The 27,383-nt window shown below is 44.0% G+C and overlaps 2 protein-coding genes and 1 long non-coding RNA gene across 6 annotated transcripts in view; 1 reads left to right on the top strand and 2 right to left on the bottom strand.

The window, feature by feature from the left end:
* Nucleotides 1-1,682: 1,682 nt before the first annotated feature.
* Nucleotides 1,683-10,937, bottom strand: LOC105064988 (uncharacterized). Its single transcript, XR_834893.3, has 3 exons — nucleotides 10,795-10,937; nucleotides 7,916-7,973; nucleotides 1,683-2,652 (listed from the first exon to the last, which is right to left on the bottom strand). It is a non-coding gene; the product is annotated as an uncharacterized LOC105064988 (long non-coding RNA).
* A 162-nt stretch (nucleotides 10,938-11,099) lies between these two features.
* PDCD5 (programmed cell death 5) lies at nucleotides 11,100-17,719 on the top strand. Its single transcript, XM_074369858.1, has 6 exons — nucleotides 11,100-11,233; nucleotides 12,389-12,426; nucleotides 14,572-14,633; nucleotides 16,116-16,207; nucleotides 17,135-17,206; nucleotides 17,527-17,719. The coding sequence occupies exons 1-6, from the start codon at nucleotides 11,168-11,170 to the stop codon at nucleotides 17,572-17,574; spliced, it is 378 nt and encodes a 125-aa protein (XP_074225959.1). The 5' UTR covers nucleotides 11,100-11,167; the 3' UTR covers nucleotides 17,575-17,719.
* A 2,545-nt stretch (nucleotides 17,720-20,264) lies between these two features.
* Nucleotides 20,265-27,383, bottom strand: part of ANKRD27 (ankyrin repeat domain 27) — a 42,943-nt gene continuing 35,824 nt past the window's right edge. For all 4 annotated transcript variants that reach the window (XM_010950030.3, XM_074369852.1, XM_074369851.1 and 1 more), the window contains 7 exons: nucleotides 26,779-26,976; nucleotides 25,940-26,059; nucleotides 25,004-25,165; nucleotides 23,791-23,902; nucleotides 22,938-23,016; nucleotides 22,679-22,751; nucleotides 20,265-21,619 (listed from right to left, as the gene is read on the bottom strand). In XM_010950030.3, the coding sequence (XP_010948332.1) occupies nucleotides 21,401-21,619; nucleotides 22,679-22,751; nucleotides 22,938-23,016; nucleotides 23,791-23,902; nucleotides 25,004-25,165; nucleotides 25,940-26,059; nucleotides 26,779-26,976 (963 nt within the window). In that variant the 3' untranslated portion in view covers nucleotides 20,265-21,400. The remainder of the gene's footprint in view (nucleotides 21,620-22,678; nucleotides 22,752-22,937; nucleotides 23,017-23,790; nucleotides 23,903-25,003; nucleotides 25,166-25,939; nucleotides 26,060-26,778; nucleotides 26,977-27,383) is intronic.

Raw genomic sequence — 27,383 nt, 5'->3', positions numbered from 1 at the left:
AATCTAGTATTCATTGCGGACTTTGGTGATTTTACAATAGTAGTTAATCGCAGTAAATGCACTATTATTTAAAGAATAAAGGATCAGTTTCTCATAAATCAAAACATTCTGACACAACCCCAGGAAGAAATGGATATGAATGAATGCAGGGAAGGCAGTTCAGCTCCAGGAATCACCCTGCTCTGTAGCATCCCACAGGGGAGACGGGGACCCCGGCACAGAGTTTTGCTGCTCCTTATTACTCAAAATCAATCCTGGCCAAACAGAATGTGCTCCCTGGGCCAGGAAAGTCACTTAGGCCCTAGGGGAAGCCCAGGCATGTCAGGGTAGCCCAGGGGCCAGGCCATGGCTATCTGGATGGAGGTGTGCATCTGGAAGGTCCACCTAGGACCACCCAGGAAAATGCACGACCAGGGCATGAAGGCAGGGCTTAGGGCTGTCTAGGAACAAGGCTGTGCCACAGGGCTTCGAGTTGTTTCATGGCCCTGGTGCTGTCTGCTCACTCATTCCCACCGGAGGCTTCCAGATGGCTGTGTGTTTACTCACAATCCACACCGTCTCGCAGCCTAGGGTCAATCGCTCACCACGCCGACCCCTTTTGCAATATCCCCATACCATCCTATTCCACCCAGAGGACTATCACCCTCACTGTGTGCTGGAGCCAGCTCCTACTGGCTTACAAGAGTTAACTGTTATATTTTCGGAAAATCTGCAAGCTGGTTATTAACTGTAGTCATTATAAAAAAATTAAATTATATGCGCTCACAATTAAATAAGCTGTATTAAAATACAAAAGTAATACGTACCCCAAACATCATTCCTAGTTAGTTTATTGTTATGGTTTTCTGCCTTCTTTGCCCTTGAGGTTATTTACATCTGTTGGTATTTACATCTGTCCTATCTCGATGGTGAGACTACAACATCATGATATGCTGGTAGACATCTCCTCTCAATTCAACTCCTTGTTCAGGGACCTCACCTTGGTAGCCAGAAACTGGGCACGATGGGAGCATTTTCACCACGGAAAGCAGCAAATGGGACAAATCAGGGTTTCCTCTGACACATGGTCACCAGGCCATGCTGGATCCTGGCATATCCCCCATGGGACCGGAGCAGCTTGAGCAGCAGATAGGCTGGTGAGTGGCAGAGATGCTCCCAGCACAGTGGACGGTCTGAACAGACGCCGGGAGGTACAAGAGGTAGCAAAGAGTATGAGCCAGAAAGCCCTCTCCGAGCGCTAGAGAACCTAGTAGTGCCCAGGGGTCAAGAAAAATGAAGACCGAACGTCCCCCAGAGGCAGCAAAGATGCAGCAGAGTGAAACCCTCCCCCAAGGAACAACAAACAGGAAGCTTGAGAGAGAAAAATCCCTGTGGCTGAGGAAAGGGTGCCCCCCAACCCTGATCCCCTCCATCCTCAGCAAAATCCCTAAGCCCCACTCATCTGTCTACACCTGGAGGAAGCCAACTGAGGAGAAACGAGGCTGAGGAGGTTCAGGGTAAGTGCACAACACGGTTGCCCTTTGGCAGGCGCTCCCACCAGGTCCCAGGTTGGGGAGGGACTGGCTGAGTGTCTTCTCTTTCTTCTCCCAAGAAAGATCCAAGGAAGTCTTCTGGGCGTCCGACCGGACTGGTGCGTTAGTTTGCTAAGCCTACCACAACCAAAGGACCACCGACTGGGCAGCTTAAACAACAGAAATTTATTTTCTCACAGTTCTGAAAGCTCGAAGTCCAAGTTCAAGGTGTCAACAGGGTGGGTTTCTTCTGAGGCCTCTGTCCTTGGTTTGCAGGTGGTCATGTCTCCGGGGTCTTCACATGGTCTCCCTCTGAGTGTATCTGTGTCCTCATCTCTTCTTACAAGGACACCATTCATGTCAGATTGGGGCCCACCCCAATGACCTCATTCCACTATAATCACCTCCTTAAAGGCCCTATCTCCAAATACAGCCTCATGCTGAGGTACTGGGGGCTAGAATTTCAATACATGAATGTCTGGAGGACTCAGCTCATAACAGCCAGAAATACCTGAGGAGGCTTTTGAGGCAAGGATGGGTCCTGGAAGGCTGACCAACAGCAGCCCCAGGACGGTAGGACTGAGGAGCTCTGTGCTCCTTAAGGTAGGCACTGCATCTTAGTGGCCTCTGTTTCCCAAATGTCCAGCACTAGACCTGGCAGATAGTACGCTTTCAAAAAATTTTGCGGGGGGAGGGCATAGCTCAGTGGTAGAGTGCATGCCTAGCATGCATGAGGTCCTGGGTTCAATCCCCAGTACCTCCATTAAGAATGAATGAATGAATGAATGAATGAATGAATGAATGAATAAACAAACCTAATTACCTCCTCCTCCCAAGAAAATAACCAAAAACAATTTTTTAAAATATTTTTGAATGAATGAATAAATGAACATCTTGCCAGAAAAAGTATCCCTTCTTCACTTTTTCATGGACAGGTGAGTCTGGTTTTATTTAAGGACAGGTCAGGACCATCCTAATTTCCCTTGAGGTTGGTTTTCTTGGGACCAGGCTGGTGAGGACGAGTATCAAACTTCATCTTGGCCCCCCCTGACCATTCAACGTCCATCGTCTGCATCAAGCCCCGCCAGGAGCAGGGCCCACAGCCCAGAGCTTTCCAGCGACCCAAGGGCGTGTACACAGCCTGGGAGGCAAAAAAATGTATCAGCACCAAACTATAGAGACAAAAATGCAGCATCAGGATAACACGCTTGATGAGACTTACTATGTCAACTAGCTTCCAGGCCCGTATTTTCACTTATTATTTGTTTACACCTTATATTAGTGTGGGATAGGGGTGCGTTTCAGTATTTTTGACATTTTATATAGTGGAGTCTCCAAAAGTAAAATCCTCTGGGGCCCAGGAGGCTCTTAGACTGGCCCCAGGCTTGGTAGCTTTCCAGCTAGAAGAGGGAATTCCTAGTCAGGGTAACACAGGGGGCCCTCGCCCCACGGCACGGAAATCGTCCTCGGAAGGAAGCTGCCCTCCCAGCAAGTGGCCGTGAAACCTTCAACAGAGCTGCTCCTGAAGCCAAAGCCTCCACGACTGGTTTTAGGTGAGAAAATCTTTTCTAAATATTTCCTGTTTGCCCCCCTTTCCCACCAGGCACATATGATAGCTGTCATCACAAAGGATCCAGGACCTGAGTTTTTTTTTTTTTCCCCCGCCTAAGAGTGGTTTCAGAACTTGGTCAGTAGCTTTGGGAGGGAAATAAGGAAGTGAGAGGGTCTGAGAAAAAGGCAAACAGGTTTCTTAACCATGGTGGTGTGGCTTAGCCCCAAATGTAACCCTCAGTCCTGACATGTGACCTTGTGCCTGGCTTTAGCAGTGATCCGGGAAGGATTTGGAAAAAATGCCATTCCATGTCCTGGGTGCAACTGGATGTAAAGCAGCCCTGCTCCGAGCAGAGAAGCATCAATAACTATCACTTAGAGACAGATGAGAAGCAAATCGGCAGCTGCCAGACAGTCAGTTGAACCCCACTCTGCTGTGTTTTGAGCCTAACTTTCCTTCAGCCTCTTGCATCTCATGTCAGTGAGTTCAGTGGTACTTCCCATGACACAACCGATCAACTGCATGGAGAATAAACTGCTGTAAAAGAGCTTATTCAGACATAACCTTTAAGTGTGAGATCATATGCAATTCAACACGCGGCACAAACAGCTCAGAAGCCTAAGCAGGCCGCCAAGCTTGCTGTGGCTTTCTCCCAGCGAATCCAGGCTTATGGTACCATAATGGAGCATGAATTTACAGCCACAGAGATGTACGAGGGAGATTAAAGCTTCATCTGCAAGGACATACTGTGTGGCAAAAAAAAAAAAAAAAAAAAAAAAACAACCAAGTTATTGTACTTTCTACTTTCTATTCTAATGAGAAACTTAATCCCTTTCGGTAGAGTGTGGGCTCCCTCTGCTGCTGGCAGGAGACACCGGGATGCCACGCACTCAGGGATCCTTGGGGACCTGGCAGAGCAGGCGGGCCTGTCCTGGGAGGAGAAAGATGGGCTGAACGTTCAGACAGGCTTGATCTGGAGGCGCTGCCTCTGTGGGATACTGGGACTATCTGTGCTGCCACAGAAACAAGAAGTGGGAGTGATGGAACATACAAAGAAACCGGAAGATGTCCTGCCCGCATCACCTGTATCCTTCCTGAAATATGTCACAGAAGTGATGCTGGGAGGCAGCAACCCCCGCCAGAGTGACCTCTCTCTCTCTCTCTCCTTCTTTTACCTTCTACACAGCCACCAGCCACTGCCGGAAACTCCTCCAGTTCTGATTCAGATCCCTGCCAACAGTTTTGCTACTGCTCTGGGTTCTGCTTTGTTCAGGCACAGCCAGTAGCTGACGCATGTGGTGCCCAGGAGACTGCATCACCCAGAGGGTCTATCACCTTCCGTCCATCAGTAAGCAACGCTTCTCAACACACCTGGCCACACCCCACTCTAGCCTTCCCCAATCGGTCTGACTTTAACAGTTGCTTCTTCTCAGCAACAGGATATTTTAATGAAGCAGCCACCCCCAGAGCAGAAACATTCCAGTGCCACCACTTTGATGTGTTCCTTTTGGCCAAAAAAAACCTCCAAAAAACCAAAAAAATCCTTGAACTCCAGCTGTTTCTGTTACCAAGAGAGGTATGGGAAGTGGATGAGGTTTGGTGTGGGGGTGAGAGCAGGGGGGTGGGGGCAGACACTACACTCTTTGAAACAAGGACCACACTAGCTCCTCTCAGAATCATCAACTATCCTGAGCAAAACAGCTCATTCTCTGATAATCTGATTATTTGCATGGTCAGGATCTCAAATTCTCTGATTTCTCTCTTAAAGTTCTAATGGCCATTCTCATTTACTTTCAGTTAGTCAGCAGAGATGCACGTGTGTGTGCGTGTCTGCAGCCTTCCCGGTGATACTAGCATCCTGCTACTGGGTATACATTAGCTTCTGGGAGAGGGGGGAGCAGGGACACTGCTAGTTCTCTGGGTGCCACGTGCTGACACACGATCACCTGTTCTCACCTGCAGTCTGCATAGAAACATGTTCAACTACACTTCTGATGGTGTCCTCAGGAATGCACATTTATATTTCTCATCAACACTCATAGCATTTATTCATTTGTTCATTTAGCTAAGAAGTCACCACAGGCATTCAGATGGGAGAAGAAGCTTACTTGGCCAAGGCAGGTAGTGGAAAAGGTCACAGGGAAGAATCAGACCCTGGAGAGATTTTGAAGAGAAACAACAGGATATTCAGGTGAGCTGGATGTCGGATGAGACAGAGAGAGAGGGGCCAAGGTGACTCCAAGCTCTTTAGTGTGCAATTAGGAGGGTGCCTGCTTTTTGACCTGGTTGCCAGGTGGTAACATGTACTGAGATCGTAAACAGTGGAGGGGGCAGGTTCTGAAGGCATGTTGAATTTCGGATGCCTGGTGAACATCATCATGGCGATGTGGAGCAGGCAGGTGGATGTCCTGCATTGAGTTCCAAGGGAGGGTGGAGCTGGAGACAGGATCTGAGAGTCACCCGGGTGTGGATGGCACTGGATAAGACTTCTAGGGGGTGAGTATAAAAAGCCTGAGGCAGAGCCCTGGGGTAACTCACGGATACAGTGAGGAGGAGCAAGCCGGAGCCTACGCAGAACAAGCACGAGGAAAACCTGGAGGCCATGGCGGTGGCGGGGGGCAAGTATTTCAAGGAGTGAGAGATCAAAACTGCTGCTGATGGACTGGAATTATTGCAGCAACCCTGAACATAGCAGTTTCAGAAAATCCTGATTAGAATAATTCAGGAGAAAGTAAGGAGTCAAAAAGTGGAAACAGCAAAGAGAAATGACTTTTTTTCAGGAGTTTTGCAATAAAGGAGAGGAGAAAAATAGGGCTGTAGCAAGAAGGGGCTGTAGCATCAAGGGAAGTGTTTTGTTCTGCTGTTTTGCTTATTTTTCATTGTGGTGAAATATACACAACATAAAATGTACCGCCCTAACCATCTTTAAAAGTCCAGTTCAGTAGTGTTAAGCACATTTGCTTTGTTGTGCAACCCGTCTCCAGAACTCATCTCGCAAAACTTGAACCCTGTGCCCAGTAGACAGCTCTCCGTTCCCGTCTCCTCCCACAGCATTGTACTTTCTGTCTCTATGAATTTGACCACTCTGGTGTATCAGTTTGCTAAGGTTGCCGTTAACAGATTACCACAGGCTTAAACGACAGAAATTTATTTCCTCACAGTCCTGAAGGCTGCAAGTCCAAGATCAAGCACTGGCAGGTTTGGTTTCTCCTGAGGTCTCTCTCCTTTGCTTCCAAACGACCAGGTAGGTACGATTTGCTATTTTTCAAAATGATAAGCAAGGAGTTTAAGAAACACAACCCATACGTATCAAAGTCATAAGGAAAAATAGCAAATGATTTAAATTTTTGTAATTTAAAATAATTCAGGGGAAAAATTACTGTGTCTAGAAGTTTCTAATCAACCAATTAGTCATGTGTAAGATTAAATATTCAGACAGGCAAGAACATAGAAATTTTACTGACCAGCAATTTTTTGTAGAAAATTATTTGATGATATGCTTCAACAAAATGAGGGATTAAACCAGGAAAGAAGACAGGGAATCCAAGAAACAGGATACAACCTCAAATAGCAACAAAGGGAAATCCAGAGCCACAGGAAAGCAACAGGCCTACGGAGAAACCTGTCCAGGTTAAAGATGGAGGCCTTTATAAGACAGGTGTCTGATAACAAAAGTGGAGTCTGTCAGAACAGATGATCTGATGCTAAGTTTAGAAATGTCCAATTTTCTTTGATAAAGAAAAATACAGGCACCCCCAATTTCACTGCAGCATTATACAGAAGAGCCAGGACATGGAAACAACCTAAGTGTCCATCAGTGGATGAATGGATAAAGAAAATGAGGCATATACACACAACAGAATACCATTCAGTCATTAAAAAAAAAAAGAAGAAGAAAATCCTACCATTTGAGACAACATGGATGGACCTAGAGGATGTTATGCTAAGTGAAATAAGCCAGACAGAGAAAGACAAATGCCATATGATTTCACTCATTCATGGAATAAAAACAAAGCAAGTGAACCTAAAAGTCACAGATAAAACCGAAACAGAGTCATAGATACAGAGAACAAACAAGTGGTTGCCAGGGGAGGGGGTGGTGGAGGGATGAGTGAAATAGGTGAGGGAACTTAAGAGGTACAAACTTCCAGTTATAAAATAAACAGGTCACAGGACGAAATGTGCAGCATAGGGAATACAGTCATAACAATGTAATAGCTTTGTATGGTGACAGATGGTAATTAGACTTCTCACAGTGATCATTTTGTAATGTATAGAAATGTCAAACCACTACGTTGTGCACCAGAAACTAACATACTGTTGTAGGTCCATTATACTTCAAACAAACAAACTCACAGGAAAAAAGATCAGATTTGTGGTTATCAGAGGCGGGGAGAGGGGGGTTTTGGGGGATGGGGGAACTGGATGAAGCTGTTCAAAAGTTACAAATTGCCAGTTATACGATAAACAAGTACTAGGGGTGTACATGATTAATATAATTAACACTGCCATGTTATATATGAAAGTTGTTAAGACAGTAAATCCTAAAAGTTCTCGTCACAAGGAAAAATTTTTTTTCTTTTAAAAATTTTTTAAAATTTTGTATCTGTATGAGATGAGAGATATTCACTAAACTTGTTGTGGCAATCATTTCACGATGTATGTAAGTCAAATCATTATGCTGTACACCTTAAACTTTTGCAGTGCTGTAGGTCAATTGTATCTCAATAAAACTGGAAGGAAAAAAGACTTAATTATGATTACAGATGGGAATATCAATGCGATGTAGCACAGATAACAAAATGCATAGATAATAGAAGCTGAGATGTAGAAAAGAAGGACATGAACTTACTGAAAGGGTGGAGATGCTGCTATCTTCATCTTTTAAAGTCAAGAGACACTGTCTACACCTGATGGAATAAGAAACAGAAGGTGTAAGTACATTGCTTAAAGATAAAACAACAAACAACTGGAAAGAGTAATATGCATATTAAGGAACTAAGGAAGAGAAATAGGGGTTGTGGAACCTGTTAAATCCTTATCCATCAAGGGAGGAGGTCATTAGAAAATGTTAAACCATATAAATTAAGACATAACAGCATAAGCAGATTATTTAAGTATATAGCCTTTTAACTCATTTGCTGATTCTGCATTGGCTTTCTCCCCACTCCCACAGTTGACCAGCTAGTCTCAATGGCTCTCTTGTAGTTCTGTAAACATTTCAGGCAGGCTCCTACTTCAGGGTCTTTGCATTTCTGTTCCCTCTGCCTGGAATTCTCTTCCCTATGATATCTTCATGACCCTGTCTCCTCTCCTTCCCATCTTTATTCAAAAGTCATCATTTCAATGAACACCTCCCTGACCCATCACACCCTATTCCCAATTACGGGACTATTTTTTCTCTCTGTGGCACTTCATTTATCACATTTAACATACATATTCTGTCTTCTATTTCTATATTTATACAATACTCCTATCCACCAGCACTGTGTAAGGGGAGGAGAGTACGGTGATGCTTGCCTGTTTTTATTCACCTCTGTATACACTGGTACCTAGAACCACTGTTTGTCACATAGGAGGCAGGCACTCAATATATATTTAATAAAATAATAAATGTGGGGAGGGTATAGCTCGGTGGTAGAGTGTATGCCTAGCATGCAGGAGGTCCTGGGTTCAATCCCCAGCACCTCCACTGAAAATAATACTTACAAACAAACCAACCAACCAACCTAATTACCTCCCTCCCCCACCAAAAAAGAAAAGAATTTTAAAACAAAAAAATAGAAAAACGTTTTACAACATTGTGAAAGAGAAAAAAATAAGAATACTGAAAACATTATATATGTGCATATATACACACACACAAAACTGTACTCACAAGTAAATTCATTCCTTATTTAAAAAAAAACCCCAGTAAATTCATTTCTTAAATGTTTTCATTCTTAAACAAGAAAGGATAAAAATAAACAGAATATTCACTTGAAGGATCTGGAAAGAAAATAACAGAAATATGGAAAGGAGGTAGAAATAAAGATAAAAGAAGAAAAATCAATACTGATAAATTTGAGTGTCTTGGTGTAAAAAAACAGCAAAATATTAAAATGGCTGGAAAGTATGATGAGGAAACAGAAAGAAACAATAACCCAAATAAACCATCAAATCAGCAATCCCTAAAAGGGATAGCCCCCCAGGTACAGATGTGATAGGCATAGATTTCCAAAATGTGAAACCCTGAATGAAAGGAATAGGTCTCTAGCAAGTAAAATTATCTTGAGAAGAGACAGAAAACTTTAACAGGCTGATGAAGAAAATGAGAAGCTGTTAAAAGAGAGGCCAAGCCCAGATGGTTTGACGAAGAGTCCTTTCATTTCTGCCCTAAAATAGTCACAACTACATGAGGAATGTATCTTTGTTTTGTGATTTGTTTTGTAAACCTTTAAATATTTAATCCATTGGGAATGTATTTTTGACTTTAGGGATGAGGTGAGAAGTCTTGTCTCTGCTGATCTGGTTTCCTCACTTCTTCATGGGTGTGGGCCACTCAGGCACCAGCCCAGGTGGGGCTGCCTCCTCCCAACCCAAGGCTGATGTCTGTGAAGAGAAGTCACATGACCCATCACATCACCCACTGCACAGAAGATCCACAAAGGGTCTCAAACGGTGACACTCGGAAGTAGAAATCAAGACTCCAGACTTCCACTTTTATCATTTCTCCCCACCAAATCTTGCCTGTTTACATATTAGAAGAAAGGCATCCTTAATGTTTAAAAATGTCAAATTCAAAACATATGGATTCTCTATACTCAAGAACTGAAAGAGATATTTGTACACCAATGTTCACAGCAGCCGTTATCACGATAGCCAAAAGGAGGAGACCACCCAATTGATGACAGGATAAACAAAATGAAGGAAATTCTGACACACTCAACAACATGGATGAACCTTGAAGACATTATGCTAAGTGAAATAAGCCAGTCACAACGAGACAAATATATGATTCCACTTATATGAGATACCTACAACAGGTAAATTCATAGAGACAGAAAGTAGGATGTTTCAAGGGCTTGGGGGCACAGGAGATGGGAGAGTCGTTATTTACTGGGCATACTTCAAGCTTTACAAGATGAAAAGCGTTGTAGAGACTGCACAAGGTGAATGGATTTAACACTACTGAACTGTGCACTTAAAAATGGTTAAACATTTTATATTTTGCCACAACTGAAAAAAACAGCAATACATGTCACAGGTTTAGGAAGCTGACCTATCCCTCCAACACAAACCAACGCCTCCACTCCAAGGGCGAGCTCTTACCGAGCTCTTACCACCAGGAAGTTCACCCCGTCGGGCAGCCGTGTGTGTGTGTGTGTGTGTGTGTGTGTGTGTGTGTGTGTGTGTGTGTGTGTGTGCGCGCGCGCGCGCGCGCGCGCGCTTGCTTCACACCACATCCCACAGCCCCCGCCTGAGGAAAATCTCAGTCTCCAAGTTTGTTTTGACTTGGCTTCTTAACAGCAGGGTGACAAGCGAGTCTCTTCTTGCTCCAGCTCCCCCCAACCCATTTTAAGTGTACAATTTAATATTTTTGAGCAAATTTAAGAACTGTGCAACCATCACCACCATCCAGGTTTAGCACATTTCTTGTCACTCCACTCAGCCTTTCTAAGCCCCTGGATCCTCGTCTGTAAATGGAGATAACAGAAACCTCGAACGTTATAGGCCACTAACAAGTTTTACCTATTATCTTTACACTTGCTGGTGAAGGCCTGTTTCGAGATTACTATCTTTTCCAACACGCAGCGGGATCCACGCGGCCGACGCCCGCGCGCGCAAAGCACGGATTAGAGGCGGGGAAGCGGGACTCAGGTAGACAAGGCGCGGCTCAGCGGTTCGGTCCCCCCGCCCAACGCCTGCGATCGCGGAATCGGGCCTCTCCCCGCGCCCTGGCCGGGGCGGGCGGCGGGGCTCCGGGCTGGATTGGTGATGCCTGGGCCCTGCGGGCGCCTGCGCAGTTTGGAGGGCCGCACGGGCGCGCGGCGAGGGGGCTGCCGGAGTTCCCGCGGAGTGGGCCGGAGCGTGGCCGCGGCTGCTCGCCCTGGACGGCCGCACCATGGCGGAGGAGGAGCTCGAGGCGCTGAGGAAGCAGAGGCTGGCCGAGCTGCAGGCGAAGCATGGGGTGAGCGTGCCCGCCGCCCGCTGGGCCCGTCCCCTGCCGGGCGCCGCCCTCGTCCGAGGTGGAGGGCGCGGCCTCCGGCGGAGGCTCTGAGCGCCGCCGCCCGTGCTCTCCCCGCGGGCCGAGGGTCCCGCCTCTGTCCCCGGCGGCCTCCTGGCCGCCTCCTAGCCGGCTCGGCCCCTCTCTCAGTAGCATCTGGGCTCGGGCGGCAAGCCGACCACGTGCTGCCACGGGCGGGTCGGGCGCGGGGGGTCTCCCCGGGCAGGGGGTCGGTCTCGCCCGGGCTGGCGTTGGTCCCAAACAGAATGCTCAGCCACTCGGGTCTTTTCGGTGCCCTTAGCTCTTGGATCTAGCTCGTCTACTGTTCCAGCCGAATGTCTTTTCCAATTAAGTTGTTCTGACCCAAGTGGTCGGCAAACATTTTTTGAGCGTCTGCTGTGTGCCAGGTGCCGAGCGTACATCGGGGAACATCCACTCTGTCGGAGTTGACAGTCCCGGGGAGGGGCTGGACACTAGACACTAATCCCGTAGATAAAACGCCCAAGAAGCGACTCTCCCATAAAGAGAGGGAGAGGAACGTGTTAGGGATGGAGCGGGACGGTCGGGAAGGAAGTGCTGTTTGAGTCCACAGCGTCCCCAGTACCGAAGTCCGTTTTCTTTTCCAAGAAATATTCTTACCATTTCAAATACGGTTTCGTAGTACAGGGACTCTTCTCCCTAATGGCTGGTTGTATTCTAAGACATTCTATTAGATTGTGACCTTAGAAGCTTTTCAAGACGTTGTAGTAAGTGGAAACTATCCCTCTGACTTCTGTGACGTCCGGCTTTTAACTATTTGGTAAGCTGTCTCTACCTATGCAGCAGCCTATTAGGCACCAGAAACAAAATAGAGGGCGAACGGTATAGCTCAGTGGTAGCGCGCATGACTAGCATGCACTAGGTCTTGGGTTCAACCCGCAGTACCTCCACTAAAAGAAATGAAAGAAAGAAAGGAGTGGGAAAGGATGTTAAGTGTCAAAAGATAGTCTCCTGCAAGGTACTTAGAGCCATTGCAAAGAGCGAATTGTGGCTGAGAAAATGATATTGAAAAAAGAAAATAGAATGCCTACTATTTTTCCTCTGAAATTACTCAACTAAAGGATAAAATTATTTTTTCAGGATCCTGGCGATGCAGCACAACAGGAGGCAAAGCACAGGTATGGGCTGGAACTCTCAACTTTTTGAAGGGTGGTGTTACCAAAATTTTGGTGAGGGAGGTGGTGGTAATTAGGTTTATTTATTTTATTTTTTAATGGAGGTCCTGGGGAGTCAACCCAGGACCTCTTGCATGCTAAGCATGCACTCTACTGCTGAGCTATATACCCTAACCTCCCCCCCATTTTCTTTTTAACTTTAGTTATTTTAATAGGTGTGTGAATGTTAAAAGTTTTTCTTAGCATAGTGATTTTTTCAAAAATCAGGATATCTTCGCTATTGATTAAACAAACAGGTGTGGAACCCTGCATGACTTACTATGTTGTATTGCAGTTACTGGTTGATGTTTGTTTCTCTGCTAAACTGTGATTACCTTAAAATAGGCGTAATGATAGGACTGTCTCATGGGGATGTTGTGAGGCTTGCATGGGTACAGTGCTTCACGTGTAGTAAGTGCTCAATAAATACTGACTCTTACTCTGTTTTCATGGTTACTTTGTCCCAGCACGTGGCAGAGCACCTCACACTTGGCAGGTTTATTGAAAGAGTGCCTAGTTACGCCATCATGCTATCTTTTCTTCCTAACTGTGTTAACACATAAGGTAAAATTTACCATCTTAACTATTTTTATTAATTATATTCTCAATTATTGTGCAGCAGATCTCTAAAACTTTTCCATCTTGCAGCACTGAAACTATACCTATTAAACAACTCCCCATTTCCCCTTCTCCCACCACACTATCTTTTAACTCATCCCTTCATTCAGCAGATGCTCACTGAGCATCTGCTCTGGGTCAGGCACCGTGCTGGGTCTACAGAAATAGTCAAGGTGGAGAGGGTTCCTGCTCTTACATAGATTGCATTAGTGGGAGAAGCCAGATGGTAAGCACCTGGGATAGCGCTGAGAAGAAAATAAAACTACTACATGAACGTTGTCGATTCTAAAGATGAGAATTTTTTTTTTTCCACATTGTAACGTATCTGAAGTTTGAATGTGTCTCATCCTCTATTGCTCTTGTCCTGGATTCTTCCAGAAAGGATTTACTTTTGTTTCTGCCATCATTTGGATCATTTCTAACCTGAGACCTTTTAGAATTCTCTGCTTGAGGTTCCCCCCTTCCTCCACCCCGGTACCAAGAATTCAGACAGCAGACCTACAGGACTAAAGCTTGAAATTTAAATCCTCAGAGACACTTTTTCTTCCTCCACTCAGGGCCAACACTGATGCGTGCACACATCCTCTCTGCATGGCGCGTTCGTTTCTTGTTTACCTTGTGCTGAGGATGTTGCTCTTTCATGCCGCAGCTTTGAGTGAGGGTCTCCTCTTAGACACTTCATCCAGGGTGTTTTTCATTCTTAGAGATACAGAATACTATGCAGTATCTTACAGTCGATGGCATCTTAGATGCAGTGAAATATAGTAATAGTTTGTGGCAGGATCAAAGTACTGAGGAGCAATAAGGCAGTGGCCTATGGAAGTGGCCTCTGGTCCGTGAGCCCTAGGGTCCTCAGATGGGGGCATTTAGGCACAGCCAGCCCCAGCTCCCCTTCCCATTCGGCCAAAGAATCTCTGCTTTTGCCTGGTGTATGTATTAAGTTCCTTGAAGGATTTCATTTGAAAAACAGTTTCTGCTGCTTAAAAAAAAATTGAAACTGCTGTCTTATGAACATGAATTAGTTCCTACTTGGATAGGTAGGAAGATGCAAGGATAGGAACAGAGTTACAGTTTCACTCCCTTCCCGACCCCAAAACTAGAACCGAGAGTCTTGAAACATGGAGTCTGGTCCTACCTTGGCCACAGTTACCTATGTCTCCTTAACACGGCCTCTGTGGATCTCAGCTGCTTCATCTCTGAGAAAATGACACGGATTAATCACTAGGTCCTTATAATTGCCTGAAATCTCACTATAAATTTCTAACACCTCTCACACACTAGGCACTTAATAAATGTTTATAATGATGGTTGAACTGAAACTCCACCCTGAATTATGCAAATGTGAAATTTTACCTGTCAGTTTCGTAGGTTTACACTCACATGATATAAAGCTGGCCTTTGAGGCTAAGAATGGACTCATTACATTTCTCTGTGTTCAATAGACGTGCTGACAGCCTAGTTCTAATTTTGCTTGACCTGTTTTTGTTGTAGGGAAGCAGAAATGAGAAACAGTATTTTAGCCCAAGTTCTGGACCAGTCAGCCCGGGCCCGCTGTAAGCATCTTCAGTTTTCTTTATTTCCATAAAATTGACTTTGAGTTATTTGAATATGGAGATATATGTATGAAATTATTACTCTCTCTAGATTTAATATTCTTGTAACCTAAAAACATGCAAGATAGATTATGTGTAAGAAGTGTGACATTTATAAACCTAAAGAAATGTACTTAAATCTTTATTATTAAAAGTACCAGCTCTGTTCTCTCTTACCAAGTGCATACAGTTGGCTCTCCGCATCTGTGGGGTCAGAATCCACAGGTACAGAGGGCTGATTGTACTACACCATTTTATGTAAGGGACTTGAGCGTCCTTGGATTTTGTTATTCTCAGGGGGTATTGGGACCAATGTCTTGTGGATACCAAGGGATGACTGACTATACTAGGTAAAATGTATAGGAAACAACTCTTACTTCGGGTCAGTCACAAAATATTGCCAGTAATCGACACGGGTGACGGGGGCTCAGGTTGTTTGTACAGGCAGACCTTGGAGATACTGCGGCGTTGGTTCCAGACTCCCACAATAAAGCAAGTCATGCAGATTTTTTGTATATAAAAGTTAAGTTCACACCGTACTGCAGTCTGTTAAGTGTGCAGTAACATTATGTCTAGAAAAAGTGTGCATACCTTAACTTAAAAATAGCTTATTAAAAAATGCTAACTGTCATCTGAGTCTTCAGTGAGTCATGATCTTTTTGCAGTAGTAACATCAAATATCACTGGTCACAGATCACCATAACAAATATAATAATAGAAAGCTTGAAATATTGCCAGAATTACCAACATATGACACAAAGACATGAAGTGAGCAAATGCTGTTGGAAAAATGGCACCGATAGACTTGCTCAAAGCAGGGCTGCCACAAACCTTCATCTGTAAAAAAAAAACGAAAAACAGTATGTGTGACACGCAAAAAGTGAAGCTTAATAAAAAAAGGCATGCCTATATTCTCTGCTTTAGATATGTTCATAATTTTTCATAATGAAAATCAGGTAGAAAAAAAATTAAATGAGCCAATTCAGAATGAACCAGCATCTCCTGTATTGTAACTTGAAGCCCAGCTTGGAAGAGGCAGCCTTAGATGGATCACTATGAGTATGTATTCGTAGTGATATGTAAATTGCTTTCCAGAAGGCAATCATATATATGTGATTATATGTATTAAAAAATAAATATATACACAAACACACACATATATATTTGAAAGCATGGGGCTTAGCATCTGAGGATGCAGGTTTAATCTTAGCTCTACCACTACCTCTGTGTGGTCTTAACTGAGTTTAACACAGCCAAACTTAAGTTTCCTCATTTTAAGAGGAGTAACAGTAGTCCTTGCCTTCTCTGCCTTGCTAGTCTTAAGACAGATGTAAGTATGAAGTGCTTTGGAAACGTCAGTGCTTAGTTACTAGGTGTAACGTAAATACATTTAATTTTGACTTCTTTTTGGGTATGTGTGTCTATTTTTTTTTTCCTTTTTAGTGAGTAACTTAGCACTTGTAAAGCCTGAGAAAACTAAAGCAGTAGAGAATTACCTTATACAGATGGCGCGATACGGACAACTAAGTGGGAAGGTAAGCTTGGACTGCCTGGAGGCAGTTTTAACCCGTTGTTACCTGCTTCCTCAAAACATATCTTCAGAAGGTCAATTTCATCTTTTTCTGGCTACAGAATTCTTGTTTTTAAAGGAGAGAATAGTTGTATCTACTGTAGATCCTGAAAGATATGTTTTTTTTTTCCTAAAATCCTCTGCTGCTTTCCTGACATCACTGTGGAACCTTGTTAGCGTTCCATATATGGGAACCAGTGACTGTTAGGGGCTGCCAGCTTAAGCTGCTTCTACACTGGAAACAAGGGTTGTCAATAATGCTAATTCATAGGCAAAGTTACGCTTGTTTTGCAAATGAGGAGGTGCTGAAATTCCTGGTTATTATGTGCATTGCTGTAATGGCATGGTGGGATATTCTGGCAACCCGGAGCTGCCTTCAAGATCCAGACGAGCCTCACCTGCACTGGGAAGCCCTCTGCTGCCGCCAACCTGCAGGGATCAACCCCCACTGAACCCCTTTCACTGAGAACGTGTGTGGAAGAGACGACCAGTGGTTCATCTTTTTTGACTGACTTGTCTCCTGCTTCTAAACTTCTCGAGGTTTCAAGGGCAGAAGCTGTGTCTCCATCCCTGACACTTAAGATAGTGGTGTAGGTGGTGTCCTTGTCTGCTAGTGCTGATAAAGGTGTTCTGAAATACCTGTTTAACTTTGGGTGTTCCAAGGAAGCTAACTGGTGGATACTTTTCCTCCTGTCTCAAATGAAGGCCAGCAGAGTAGATGCTATGTGGAACTTAAACCAAGAGTTAATGGCCAGTAGTTTCAGCCCGCTGTCCCGCTCTCCTTCCCTCCTGACCTCTACGCCCACACCCCGGAAGGACTGAAATGATTCAGTCTGCCGAGGTCAGTTCTTTGTTTTTTAAAAAGTGCTGTTTTTCTTTCTGGTTATTCTAGGTATCAGAACAAGGTTTAATAGAAATCCTCGAAAAAGTAAGCCAACAAACAGAAAAGAAAACAACAGTTAAAGTAAGTTTCCCCAAATGCACACGGCAAAAGAAGGGTTGATATTTTAAAAAAGCATTGCATATGCGCCTACTGTGTCAAAAAAGATATTTCAGCCCACAGACATTTTCATCTTACAACAGGGAAGTTTGGGGAGAAAGGCTGCATATATTGAGAATCTATTTTTAAGGCTCTTCTGTTGTTTCCCCTCCCCTTAGATCTTAAACACTTAACGTTGTTTTAAAGACAAGAATGTCTTGCTATAGTAGTAGAAATTTGTCTTCTCAGAAAATGAGTTATACTTTATTAAACATGTTATGATGCTCATTTAATTTCCCCCCCAGTTCAACAGAAGAAAAGTAATGGACTCTGATGAAGACGATGATTATTGAATTTACGATGTTTAGAGACTGGAACTTGATGGAACAATTCTAGGATAGATAATACTTGGCTGAAGTTAAGATCTGGTTGAGTGTTTACTTTGTTTATTGTCTGTATACCTTTTAAAAATAAACTTGTTATGCAAAATAAAACAAACTGGGCAAAGTTGTTTTACTCCTGTAGCTGAATGAACAGAAGATCTGCATTTTTAATTTTTTCCTTTCCCATCAGAAGTTCTTGAACATGTGTAGCAGCATGAATATATCCGTTGTAACTGTGTCATTACTGTTAGGAAAATGGCCTTAGCAGAAGTAAAAGCTGCTCGAGCAGTCTTCAGTAAGGAAACAGCAGCAGCCTGGTAACATCACGGGAGCTAAGACTTTTGGGTTAAGCTGAGTCCGCCTTAACATTTCCAGGCCATGGCAGGAAGGCTGTTGTTCTTCCTGCAGATAGTACTTATGTTTAATGTAAGGAAATTCCTAGCTTTGGTTTCATTTATAATCTGCTTTTCAAAGGCATCGAGTCTAAATATTATCCTTATCCAAACCACCTCTGTAACTAGAGGATATATCCATTGGAAAAAAACAACAAAAGTAACGGGGACATACTGATAATAGCACTTCAACACTGACAAACATGTCTGCGAGAGAAATGATTTCTAATGATTAAAATCCAGTTCGTTTAGCAGTTAAACATTTTGGTAGAAATGTTCTGGGTCTTCTTTTTCTAAATATTTTTTTCCCTTATTTTTTTTTTTTTTTTCTTTTTGGGCAGGGGGAGAGTGTATTTAGGTTTATCTATTATTTTATTTAAAACCCAGGACCTCATACATGCTAACCCGGCACTCTACCACTGAGCTATACCCTCCTCTCCTAGAAATGTCCTTCACTGATAAGGTTGCAGGTAACTTAAAGCAAATGTCATCTCTCATATTGTGCTTTATCCCCACCAGGTTATGAAAAACTTTGCTCATAAATTTTAATCATAAACTTAACTCTCAAGTAAGCTGTTTGGTGTAACCTGGTAGATGTCTTAAGTCCTGTGAGACCTAACCCAGGAGGAAGTTCGTAACATTTAATGAGATGATATGATTAGTAGCAGGAAAGTGATGGGAAGTGTGGTTTACAGTCCCAGTCTCTGCTTTAGCTTGTACACTGCTGACACATGTTTAAAGTATATTTGAGATTTTACTATATTTGAGACTTGAAATCTGTAACCATAGACAGTGAAGAAAGTTGGTGTTGTAATAAATGTCTAGTATTTCTGATTAAACAAATGATTAGAACCATTAAGAACATCAAAAATTTTTCAGAGGAACAGAATAAATCATCAAAAGTAAAAGCTGATGAAGGATTTTGGAAAAAAAATCCCAGTTACAGGTAAGTTTTGTTTTATGTCTCATTTACATGAAAATGCTGGAGGGAGCCTAGACAGTTCTCAACAAGTTTTGCTACACGCTTGTTTTTGCAGAATAACCACTGTCCTGATGGCAAGTACTGATGTGAATGTGTTTAAAAGATTGTCAAACTCCTGGGGGTGGGGAGTATAGCTCAGTGGTTGAGCACATGCCTAGTGTGCACAAGGTCCTGGGTTCAATCCCCAGTATGTCCATTTAAAAAAAAAAAGGAAATAAGGCTAGCATCGTTAAAAAAAAAAAAAAAAAAGTCAAACTCCTGTTCTTCAAAAGACACTTGAGATAGAGGTTCTTGACATCAAGGGGGTGGGGTACGTTTCCATCTGGGGAGCGGTTATTCTAAACTTTCTAATTTAAAACTTTAACTGATAACACTTTGAATTCAAAATATTTGTATACAAAATAGAAACCTAAGCATTACTAATTTCTTGAGTTGCCAAATCAAATTTAGTTTTAAGTGGGAAAGTAACTGGAGAAAAACACAAGTATTTTTTAAAATAACTGAGGTAATCACTTCATATTGCCCACGCTGCTATTTACCAGAGTAGCTTAAGAGGAATCTTCTCCCCCAAGACTGACAGTCCCATTCATGATGTTACTCCAGAGGAAGGGCGCACCAAGCTGGAAACTGGCAGTTCAGATGACACCACCAGTCAGGCCTTGACCCCAGCTCTGACAGTACAAGCAAACCAGCCCCCCTTACTTCCATGAAACTATTTCGTTTGACAGTTCTACCAACCAGTGCAACTGTTAGAATTAATTGGGGGTATACGTGAAAGTTTTCAAAATTACATTGCACCGCCACCAAAATTAGGTGGTATTAAATAATATGTATTTGCAGCCTGGAAATGGCTGTGCTGATAAACTGCATAGGAGGTGGCCTCTCGGTCAGGATGGTAGAGGAACCGAGCAGCGTAAGTCAATAAGGTGGTCTTGTTGAAAAGTGGGGGAAAGGAGGTGAATCGGAACAAAGAACTATTTCCTGTTTGGGCTAAAAAGCCATATTCTTTTTTTGTTGTTCTGATGTTAGAAAGCACTTTTGTGTTAGGCACTTTGCCTACTGGCTTAGATTAGCCCTTTTCAAGGTAGTTGGATAATGATCTGCTCTGAATGATCCAGTTTACATATTTCAGTCACATCAGTAACCTAAAAATAAAACGTATGTCCATCCGATGATCCAATGAGGGAAGATTTTTTTCCATATACTAAGCACGTGTTTATAGCAGAAAGGCTAAGAAACATCTCTCCGTAGCAACACAGAAACTAAAAAAGTACACCATAACACGCTCAAGAATCATAAAGTTTACTGTTTCTTTCCCATCATTTGGCACATATCCAAGGCACATTAGAAAATTAAAAATCATAAATTACTTTGTAGAAAAATAATCAGCCCCTCCCTTCTGTACATACGCAAGTATTTCCAAGAACGTGCACAAAACCATTTCCCTATTACAAAGTTATTTGAAAATGTACTCAGGACAAATCCGTGTTTGCAGCTCTAGACCAATTAATAACATAAAAAAATAAGAGTAAAATCTATAGAAATTTATAAAAAGGAATAAATGGCAATAAATCCTAACTTAAACTTTGACCTGGTTTGTGCTGTAAGTTTTGAATCTGAATCAAAAGACTTAAGAAAAGATGTGCCAAGTCTACTTTCTAGTTCAGTAACCATCCATCAGGTGTGACATTAAAGAAAGGGAGGCTCTTAACGGAACGGGAAGTTTCTAGAGACACTGCTCCAGGTGCGTACGTGCAGTGGTCAGTCATCTGTACTTTGTTGGAAGGAAAAATATACCCAGCTTTCCCCACATACATAGTGTAGAACGTGTCATCATATGTGTCCTTCTCACTAAAGTGAACATCAAAATGGCATTTAGGCATCTTTGGGTTCAAGTGTTGCTTTGCAAAGGGACATTTTTCAGGTCCTATTTCCTTCATTCAAATGCAGCATTTCTGCCCGGCCTCCACAGTATCAAGAAACCTAAATTGCTTTTCTTCAGCTTATCCCAGAGGGAGGATTTCTTTTAGCTTGTGGTTTGCTAGTTTATACACGTCACAGAGGTTTAGCACCTTTCAGTAGGAGGTCAGAATCTGGTGATGGAACCTCTCACTGTAACCAAGGAAACCTTAATAATTACTTGAGAAGCATACAGCCTGGTCTTAAGGGTCGGGACACCACCGGAATTTTTGTCCATTCCTTTTCAAGTGTATTCATTAGTTTTAAAGAGGAAAGAAATGGTGATAATTTTTTGTTGTTGCATTCTTTCCATCAGCCACAGAAAAGCTTTCCAGAACTTTCCTTTCTCTCAAGCCAAAGAGAAAGTACACTTAGTTCTAAGCTGTATTCATGCTTGGCATCTTGTTGAGGACTCACTTCTGGCAGCAGATGATTCTTTAATTACCGTTAAGACTGGGAAATGCTAGCCTCTTGGGGGAGTGGTCAGGTTGCCAGCAGTCTCCGGGCCCTTGGGGACAACGGCATCATTGACTGTGTGTCTCCGGAGCATTCGCCTGTTCCCAGGAGCAGGCTGTCTCAGTCCAGGCCTCTCCAGCTGGTCCCCATTTCCTCTGTCAGCAGTCTGAGGTCTGCCCTGGTCCGGCAGGTTATTCTGCTTCTGTGGGGAACTCTGCTTCCCTGGCTAGAGAAAAGGTACGATTCAAACAGCTCACGTCTGCACCGTGCTTTAAACCACCAACCATAGTAACAGCTACCCTTGACTGCTTCTGTGCATCACCCCGTGTGCTCAGAACTTTCCAGGCATAATTTCAACTCTTAACATCCCTGCAGTGAACATATGACAGGTGCACACTCCAAGTGTCAGACACAATGTAAATGCTTTGCGTGTTCTCACGTTTACTCTGTGCAGCTCTAACAAGTGTGCGCTGTTACTCCTGCTATCCTAGAGCTGAGGAAACCGGATCAGCAAAATCAAGCGGTCTGCCTAGAGTCCCCTGGCTCACAAGGGAAAGCTAGCACTTGATAGAACCCGGGCAGGTTTCAAAGTCTCTGGGCTTCCCACCCAGTGGCAAGTCTGTTAGCAAAACCAAGAAAGATTTAAATATGAAATCAAAGTTGGTCATGTTAACAAAAATCACTTTAATCCTCTAAAAGATTTAAAACTTTTGTATATTTGTTCCAACAAGCCTGTGCCTCACATGCTGTAAATTCTAATTCTCATAAATAAGTCATATCTTATACTGGCGAGCAGCAGTAAGAAAAGCCACATTTCTGAGAAAAGCCACCTAATAGCACCACAGAATGTAAAGCAGGCATCTTTTTATAATTAAATATTAAACAGCGCTGTAGGAAGATGGCCACATACAGGCTTGTCTAAATGAGCAACTTTATACCACACGTGAAGCTTTTTACCCATCTACAGTAAACAGTGGTGGTTTCTTATATTCGTGATGAACACATTAGTGAATCTGTTTATTGCATGGTGAAATCTGAGACAGTGCAGCTTTAACTACTTTCCAATTTCCCTCACTTTCCTTTCTCAGCTTAGAAATATATTATTAAATATAACAATAAATGAAGTCTATATTCTTGACCACTGCCTCTAAAGAACTCATTTTTATTGTTATTAACTCTTAACAGTGAAGGGAATAATGAAATGAGAAATGTGTTTACCATGGATTAGTTTTGAAAAATCTAGACTTTAAAAAATAAGATTATAAGCCAGTGTTTAATAACTCACCTCCTGCGGAGACTCTTCAGTAAAATTAGGGACACTTCTATCTCTGGACATAATCTCCCTCGAAGTCCTTCCCCTGAAACCCAGAACAAACTGAAATAAATGTTCGGATACTGGTGCGAAACACTCTGGTGGCCACAAGGTGGCAGTGTTTGCCAAGTGCAGATTTATCTATAACCCATTAAAGCTACACATGACCTGCTTGAATTGGGAGTAAAGTGAAGACCAAAAGCATAGAAGTCAACTCAAATTTCATACTCACTTAAACGGACCGACTGAGTGGACAAAGTAAAACTGTCTTGTAAAAGGTTCATCTGGTAGATCATACATTTTTGAGTTCCCTGTAGAGAAAAGGATAAACATCTGAAAACCTCCAAAATAGTTTAAGAATTGTTTTAAAATTAAAGCATAGATGCAAATTTTCAATTTTCTTTTTGCTAAAGTTTAAAAGAGTTTAAAAAATTAAGCACTGCTTTTGCTTACAGAGACATACTAGTAGATAACCTGTTTATTACCACGTGAACCCCCAGGAAACAGATCAGACCTTAATACACTGATGTTCCCCAGCCACAGCCAGTTATGGTGAGACAGCCTCAGGAGTATCCAGATATGGGAGTGGGTTCACATTATTACATGGCAAAGTATATTGCAACTTAAAGAAAAAAGTTGAACAAAACTAAACTATAACAACTTTTCAAAAAGAAGAAAATGCTTCAGCCCCACCCGTTTGGCAAATGCTGTCCTAATTACTGTCAACTTCCGTACACCTGCAAATTTACAAAGGAATCGTTAAAGGTAGCATCTACCCCAGACGTCCAGGAAATGCTTTTAAAAAGGCCTGGATTTGGAACGTGAGGCATGAAAGAAACTACCAGAGGTCGCTCCTCCCCTCCAGTCGGGGGTGAGGGGGTGCTGAACTTTAATGCTCAGACTGTCCCTCACAATCCACCAGAAAACTAGCATCAAAAACCAATGAAATACGATGTTACATGCATTTCTTTGGTGCCTATATCCCACCCTCAGTCATAATTATAATTATATTTACGAACACCAGCAACTAGTCATGAACTTCCAAATGAACTCAAGTTGAGAATCACAGAAGGTGAAGTTCTTACATTTTTTCCTGATCTTAACAGTAACGTACTCCTTGTGGTCTGTTTCGCCAGCATCATCTAATGTGGCCACACAGCTTGGTACCACTTGAAGTAATTCCATTATTTTTGAATTCTACAATTTGAAAAGGGAAGAAAGTTAACATTTTAAATTCTTTCTTAGCAGGTTATCGCGTGGTTTTGCTCTCAATGTCAATTGCATGGCCAGGCAGCAAAGCTAAGACTCAACTACAGACAGAACTTCGAGGCCATAAAGCCTAGCGCTGGAGATCAGCCCTGCTTCTGGGGCCGGGCTCTGCCCTCTCCTAGGCCTCTGGGCCCGTGCCTCACTGCTCTGTGCAGCTGGGCTGACGATCAATAATAGGCTCTATTATTGTAGAGTTATCATGAGGTTATCCAGGGCCCAGCACATAGTAAGCACTCAATAAACGAGATTCCTCACTGTCATCATTGGAGAGAAAGTGCTAAACTGAAAGCTTAAAATATTTCAGTTCTGTTCTTAACATTTCTTAAATGCCACTGAAAATTAGAAATGAATATACTAAGCCTCTCCGTAGGTTGCATTCATGGTGATTTAACCTGTCAGTAAGTGTCATTTAACAGCCTAATAGTCGTCCACCTGAGTAGGAAACAAGGTAAGGCTCCCACGTGGTAACAGGAGCAGTAAGGAGCTAGCTCCTCCCCCGGAGGAGGAGACTGTACCCTCACCCCTTCACTGCGCAGGTCCACGCGCTGCAAGACCTGTAAATTGTTCATCACAGTTCTCCTTACGGAATGCAGGGTTTGTTCACCAACTGAACAAACTTCCTCCATTGTGCTGCTCAGACCTCAGCTGTGTTCCCAGTGCAGGGACGGTGTGACCAGAATGCCGTCTCAACCTGCTCCTTCCCCGCGAGGGCCTGACTGCTTGTCAGCGGCCCAGACCAGGGTGCCGAGGCCAGCAGTGGGTCGGGGGGCACCTCTACCCTGGCCTTTGAAAACCACCCCTGAAGGACGGGCCCCTGGCTCCCTGAGCAGGCCGCCACTGACCAGGGGACCAAGGACCAGGTCAGGTGTGCAAGCATAGCGGCAGAAGTCCCTGCCCGTGCCCCAGCTCAGCCTGGCACAGCAGATCCAAGGTCTGGCTACTGCCCTCGGACCTGGCTTAAACACAAGGAATCCGGGTGAGCTCTCAGGGAGCCTGGGATGCTCGCAGCAACTCCGCTCTCCCGCTCACCTGTTCGGCACAGTCTACAGCCGTGCATTGCCTCTTGTTCAAGGCCTGAACTGATGCTCCATGCAGCAGCAGCAGCTCCACCACAAAGACGTGCTTTTCTATCACAGCCTCGTGCAGCGCTGTGTTGCCCTTGCTGTTAGCAGCGTTGATGGAGGCCCCGTGCTGGGAAGGGAAGCAGCACAGTGAGGACACCACAGACCGTCCGTGCTCAATCAACGTGGTACCTCGATGGGGGTGCGCTGTAACGTTTTTCCAACTTTCCTGTATGTCTGACATTTTTCTTAACACGTCAGGGGTAAAAGTAATACCGAGAAAAAAAGATTTGTGTACAAAGATATTCATTGCAGTGTTTATCACTATAGCAGGGAAAAAAAAACAGAAGTCACCTAAATGTACTGAGCAGAAACAGATTAAAAAAAAGGAGAAAACAACTATGGTACATTCATAATTATGCAACCATTAAAAATTGAGTAAAGTGAATAATGTTCTACATTAAGTGAAAACAAGAAAGATAGAAGACAATACTGATCTAAATTATGCCCATTTTTTAAAAGTCACCAAACTTAGTTGCCTTTGAGTAAAAGGGTTACGGAAAAGTTGAGTTTTTTCCCTACTTTTAAAATTCTCCCTTCTGTATAATCAACACAGATTACCTTCATCAAGAGAGGGGGGGGAAAGTAGCAGTGACAAAGGACATTCAGCTCACACTTCAGGTAACAATTCAACTTACCTGGTGAGTGAGGCCAGGTCCCAACCTTCAGCAAAATCAATCTGATGCAGCACAGATGCTGAGACCCCGTTTCCCATCAGAGGGTCATTGCATGGAAACGCAGTGCGAAGTTCCTCGTCCCGGGGCCAGCTTAACGCAAAATCCTCCCGCCCCCGCCCCTCCCCTCTGTGCCCCTGTTGGCAGCTCCGGGGTTGGGGGGCCCTTACCTGCAGCAACAGGGCCGCGACCTCGTGGTGGCCTCTGGAACAGGCGTAAATGAGGGGTGTGTTTCCACTTATATCCCTCTTATTGGGTTTTGCGTTAGAATCTAACAGATACTTCACCACCTAGCCCGGAGAGGAGAATTTGTCAACTTTAAAATTGTCGGAGAGAAATCCTGTAACTTGACAATCTTTTGACTTTTCTCTAAATTTATCTAGAAGGCTCTTTAGACACGTGTGACCCTCAGGAGAAAGCAGACCAACTGGGGGAGGAATTAACATTTGCTGAGGGCCTTCTGTGCGCCGGGCAATGTGCTAGGCACCGGATGTTTTCACTGAATCACTGTATCTCCTCCATGCAGAGCTGGAAGGATGACTCCAGTTTTACATGCTGGGACAATGATGTTTGCAGCACTGTGCTAGGTGGTACTGGAAATATGGTTCCTGTCTTTAAAAAGCTTACAGTAGACCTAATAAGGAAAATGAAAAATTCGAGAGATACTAAACCGTTCGGCACAGACAAGGGCGGCAGGAACGTGGAGGTGGTCAGATGTGGCTGGGGCCCTGGATGACCAACACCCAAGAGTCGGAGAGCGACAGCTCCCGCCAGGGTCAGAATCAGGCGTGAATGCCAGTGGGAGGGGGCTGGCTCCACCCCCAGAAGGCCCAGGGTCCTGGGTTCCCTTGCTGAGTGGTCCTGCCGTGGGGATCTCAGGATCTCAAGGCTGGGAGCAAGGAAATGTGCCCGTCCTCTAGGCTGGCCACCAAACCCCTATCCCTCTGCAGCATTCCCACCGAGCGGGGTTCTAACCGTGTACACTCTACCCCAGAGACAGAACCCTGACCTGGAAGTGGCCGTTCTGGCAGGCCAGGTGAAGGGGGACAGCTTGGCTGGCGTCTCTGGCCCCCACCCGGGCACCGTGCTTCAAGAGGAGGAGGACCAGGTCCGCCCGGCCGTGCAGGGCAGCCACGTGCAGTGGGGAGGAGCCATCCTGGTTGGTCACATTCACACTGAGCCCACTGGCAGGAATCTTTGCCAGCTTCTAGTAAGTGCAGAAGGTGGAAACGGAAATGTTAGTATTTGCAAAACCCGGCTGAAGGAACTGAAGCTGTCAGTCCCCCACGGCCCCTCTGTCAAACTGGGACTCACAGCAGGATCCTGAATCGGGTTGCCCACAGGTGAATTACTACTTAAGAAAGGTATGACATATCACAGGATTAGCTTGCATTTTCAAGAAAGCAAGGCCCCTAAAATGATACCGTAAGATTCCAAGGCAATTCAACAGGAAAGGGAGTCTGTTCAATGGATGGTGCTGGAACAACTGGATATCCAGATACGGAAAACTGCACATCCCCCCCCCCCTTGCCTCACACCACACACCACCAAGAAATGCATCACAGACCCAAATGTAAAAGCTACAACTATTAAGCTCCTTGAAGTGAACACAAA

Source organism: Camelus bactrianus, chromosome 9 (assembly GCF_048773025.1).
Source record: "Camelus bactrianus isolate YW-2024 breed Bactrian camel chromosome 9, ASM4877302v1, whole genome shotgun sequence".
Taxonomy (NCBI): domain Eukaryota; kingdom Metazoa; phylum Chordata; class Mammalia; order Artiodactyla; family Camelidae; genus Camelus; species Camelus bactrianus.
The sequence above is the reverse complement of the archived record's forward strand: the minus strand, read 5'-3'. Positions and strand labels throughout refer to the sequence as shown.

Coding starts and splice junctions, on each gene's coding strand:
- PDCD5 (XM_074369858.1), top strand. CDS start 11,168: ATGGCGGAGGAGGAGCTCGAGGCGCTGAGGAAGCAGAGGCTGGCCGAG. Junction 11,234..12,388: donor AGCTGCAGGCGAAGCATGGG/GTGAGCGTGCCC, acceptor TTATTTTTTCAG/GATCCTGGCGATGCAGCACA. Junction 14,634..16,115: donor CCAGTCAGCCCGGGCCCGCT/GTAAGCATCTTC, acceptor TTTCCTTTTTAG/TGAGTAACTTAGCACTTGTA.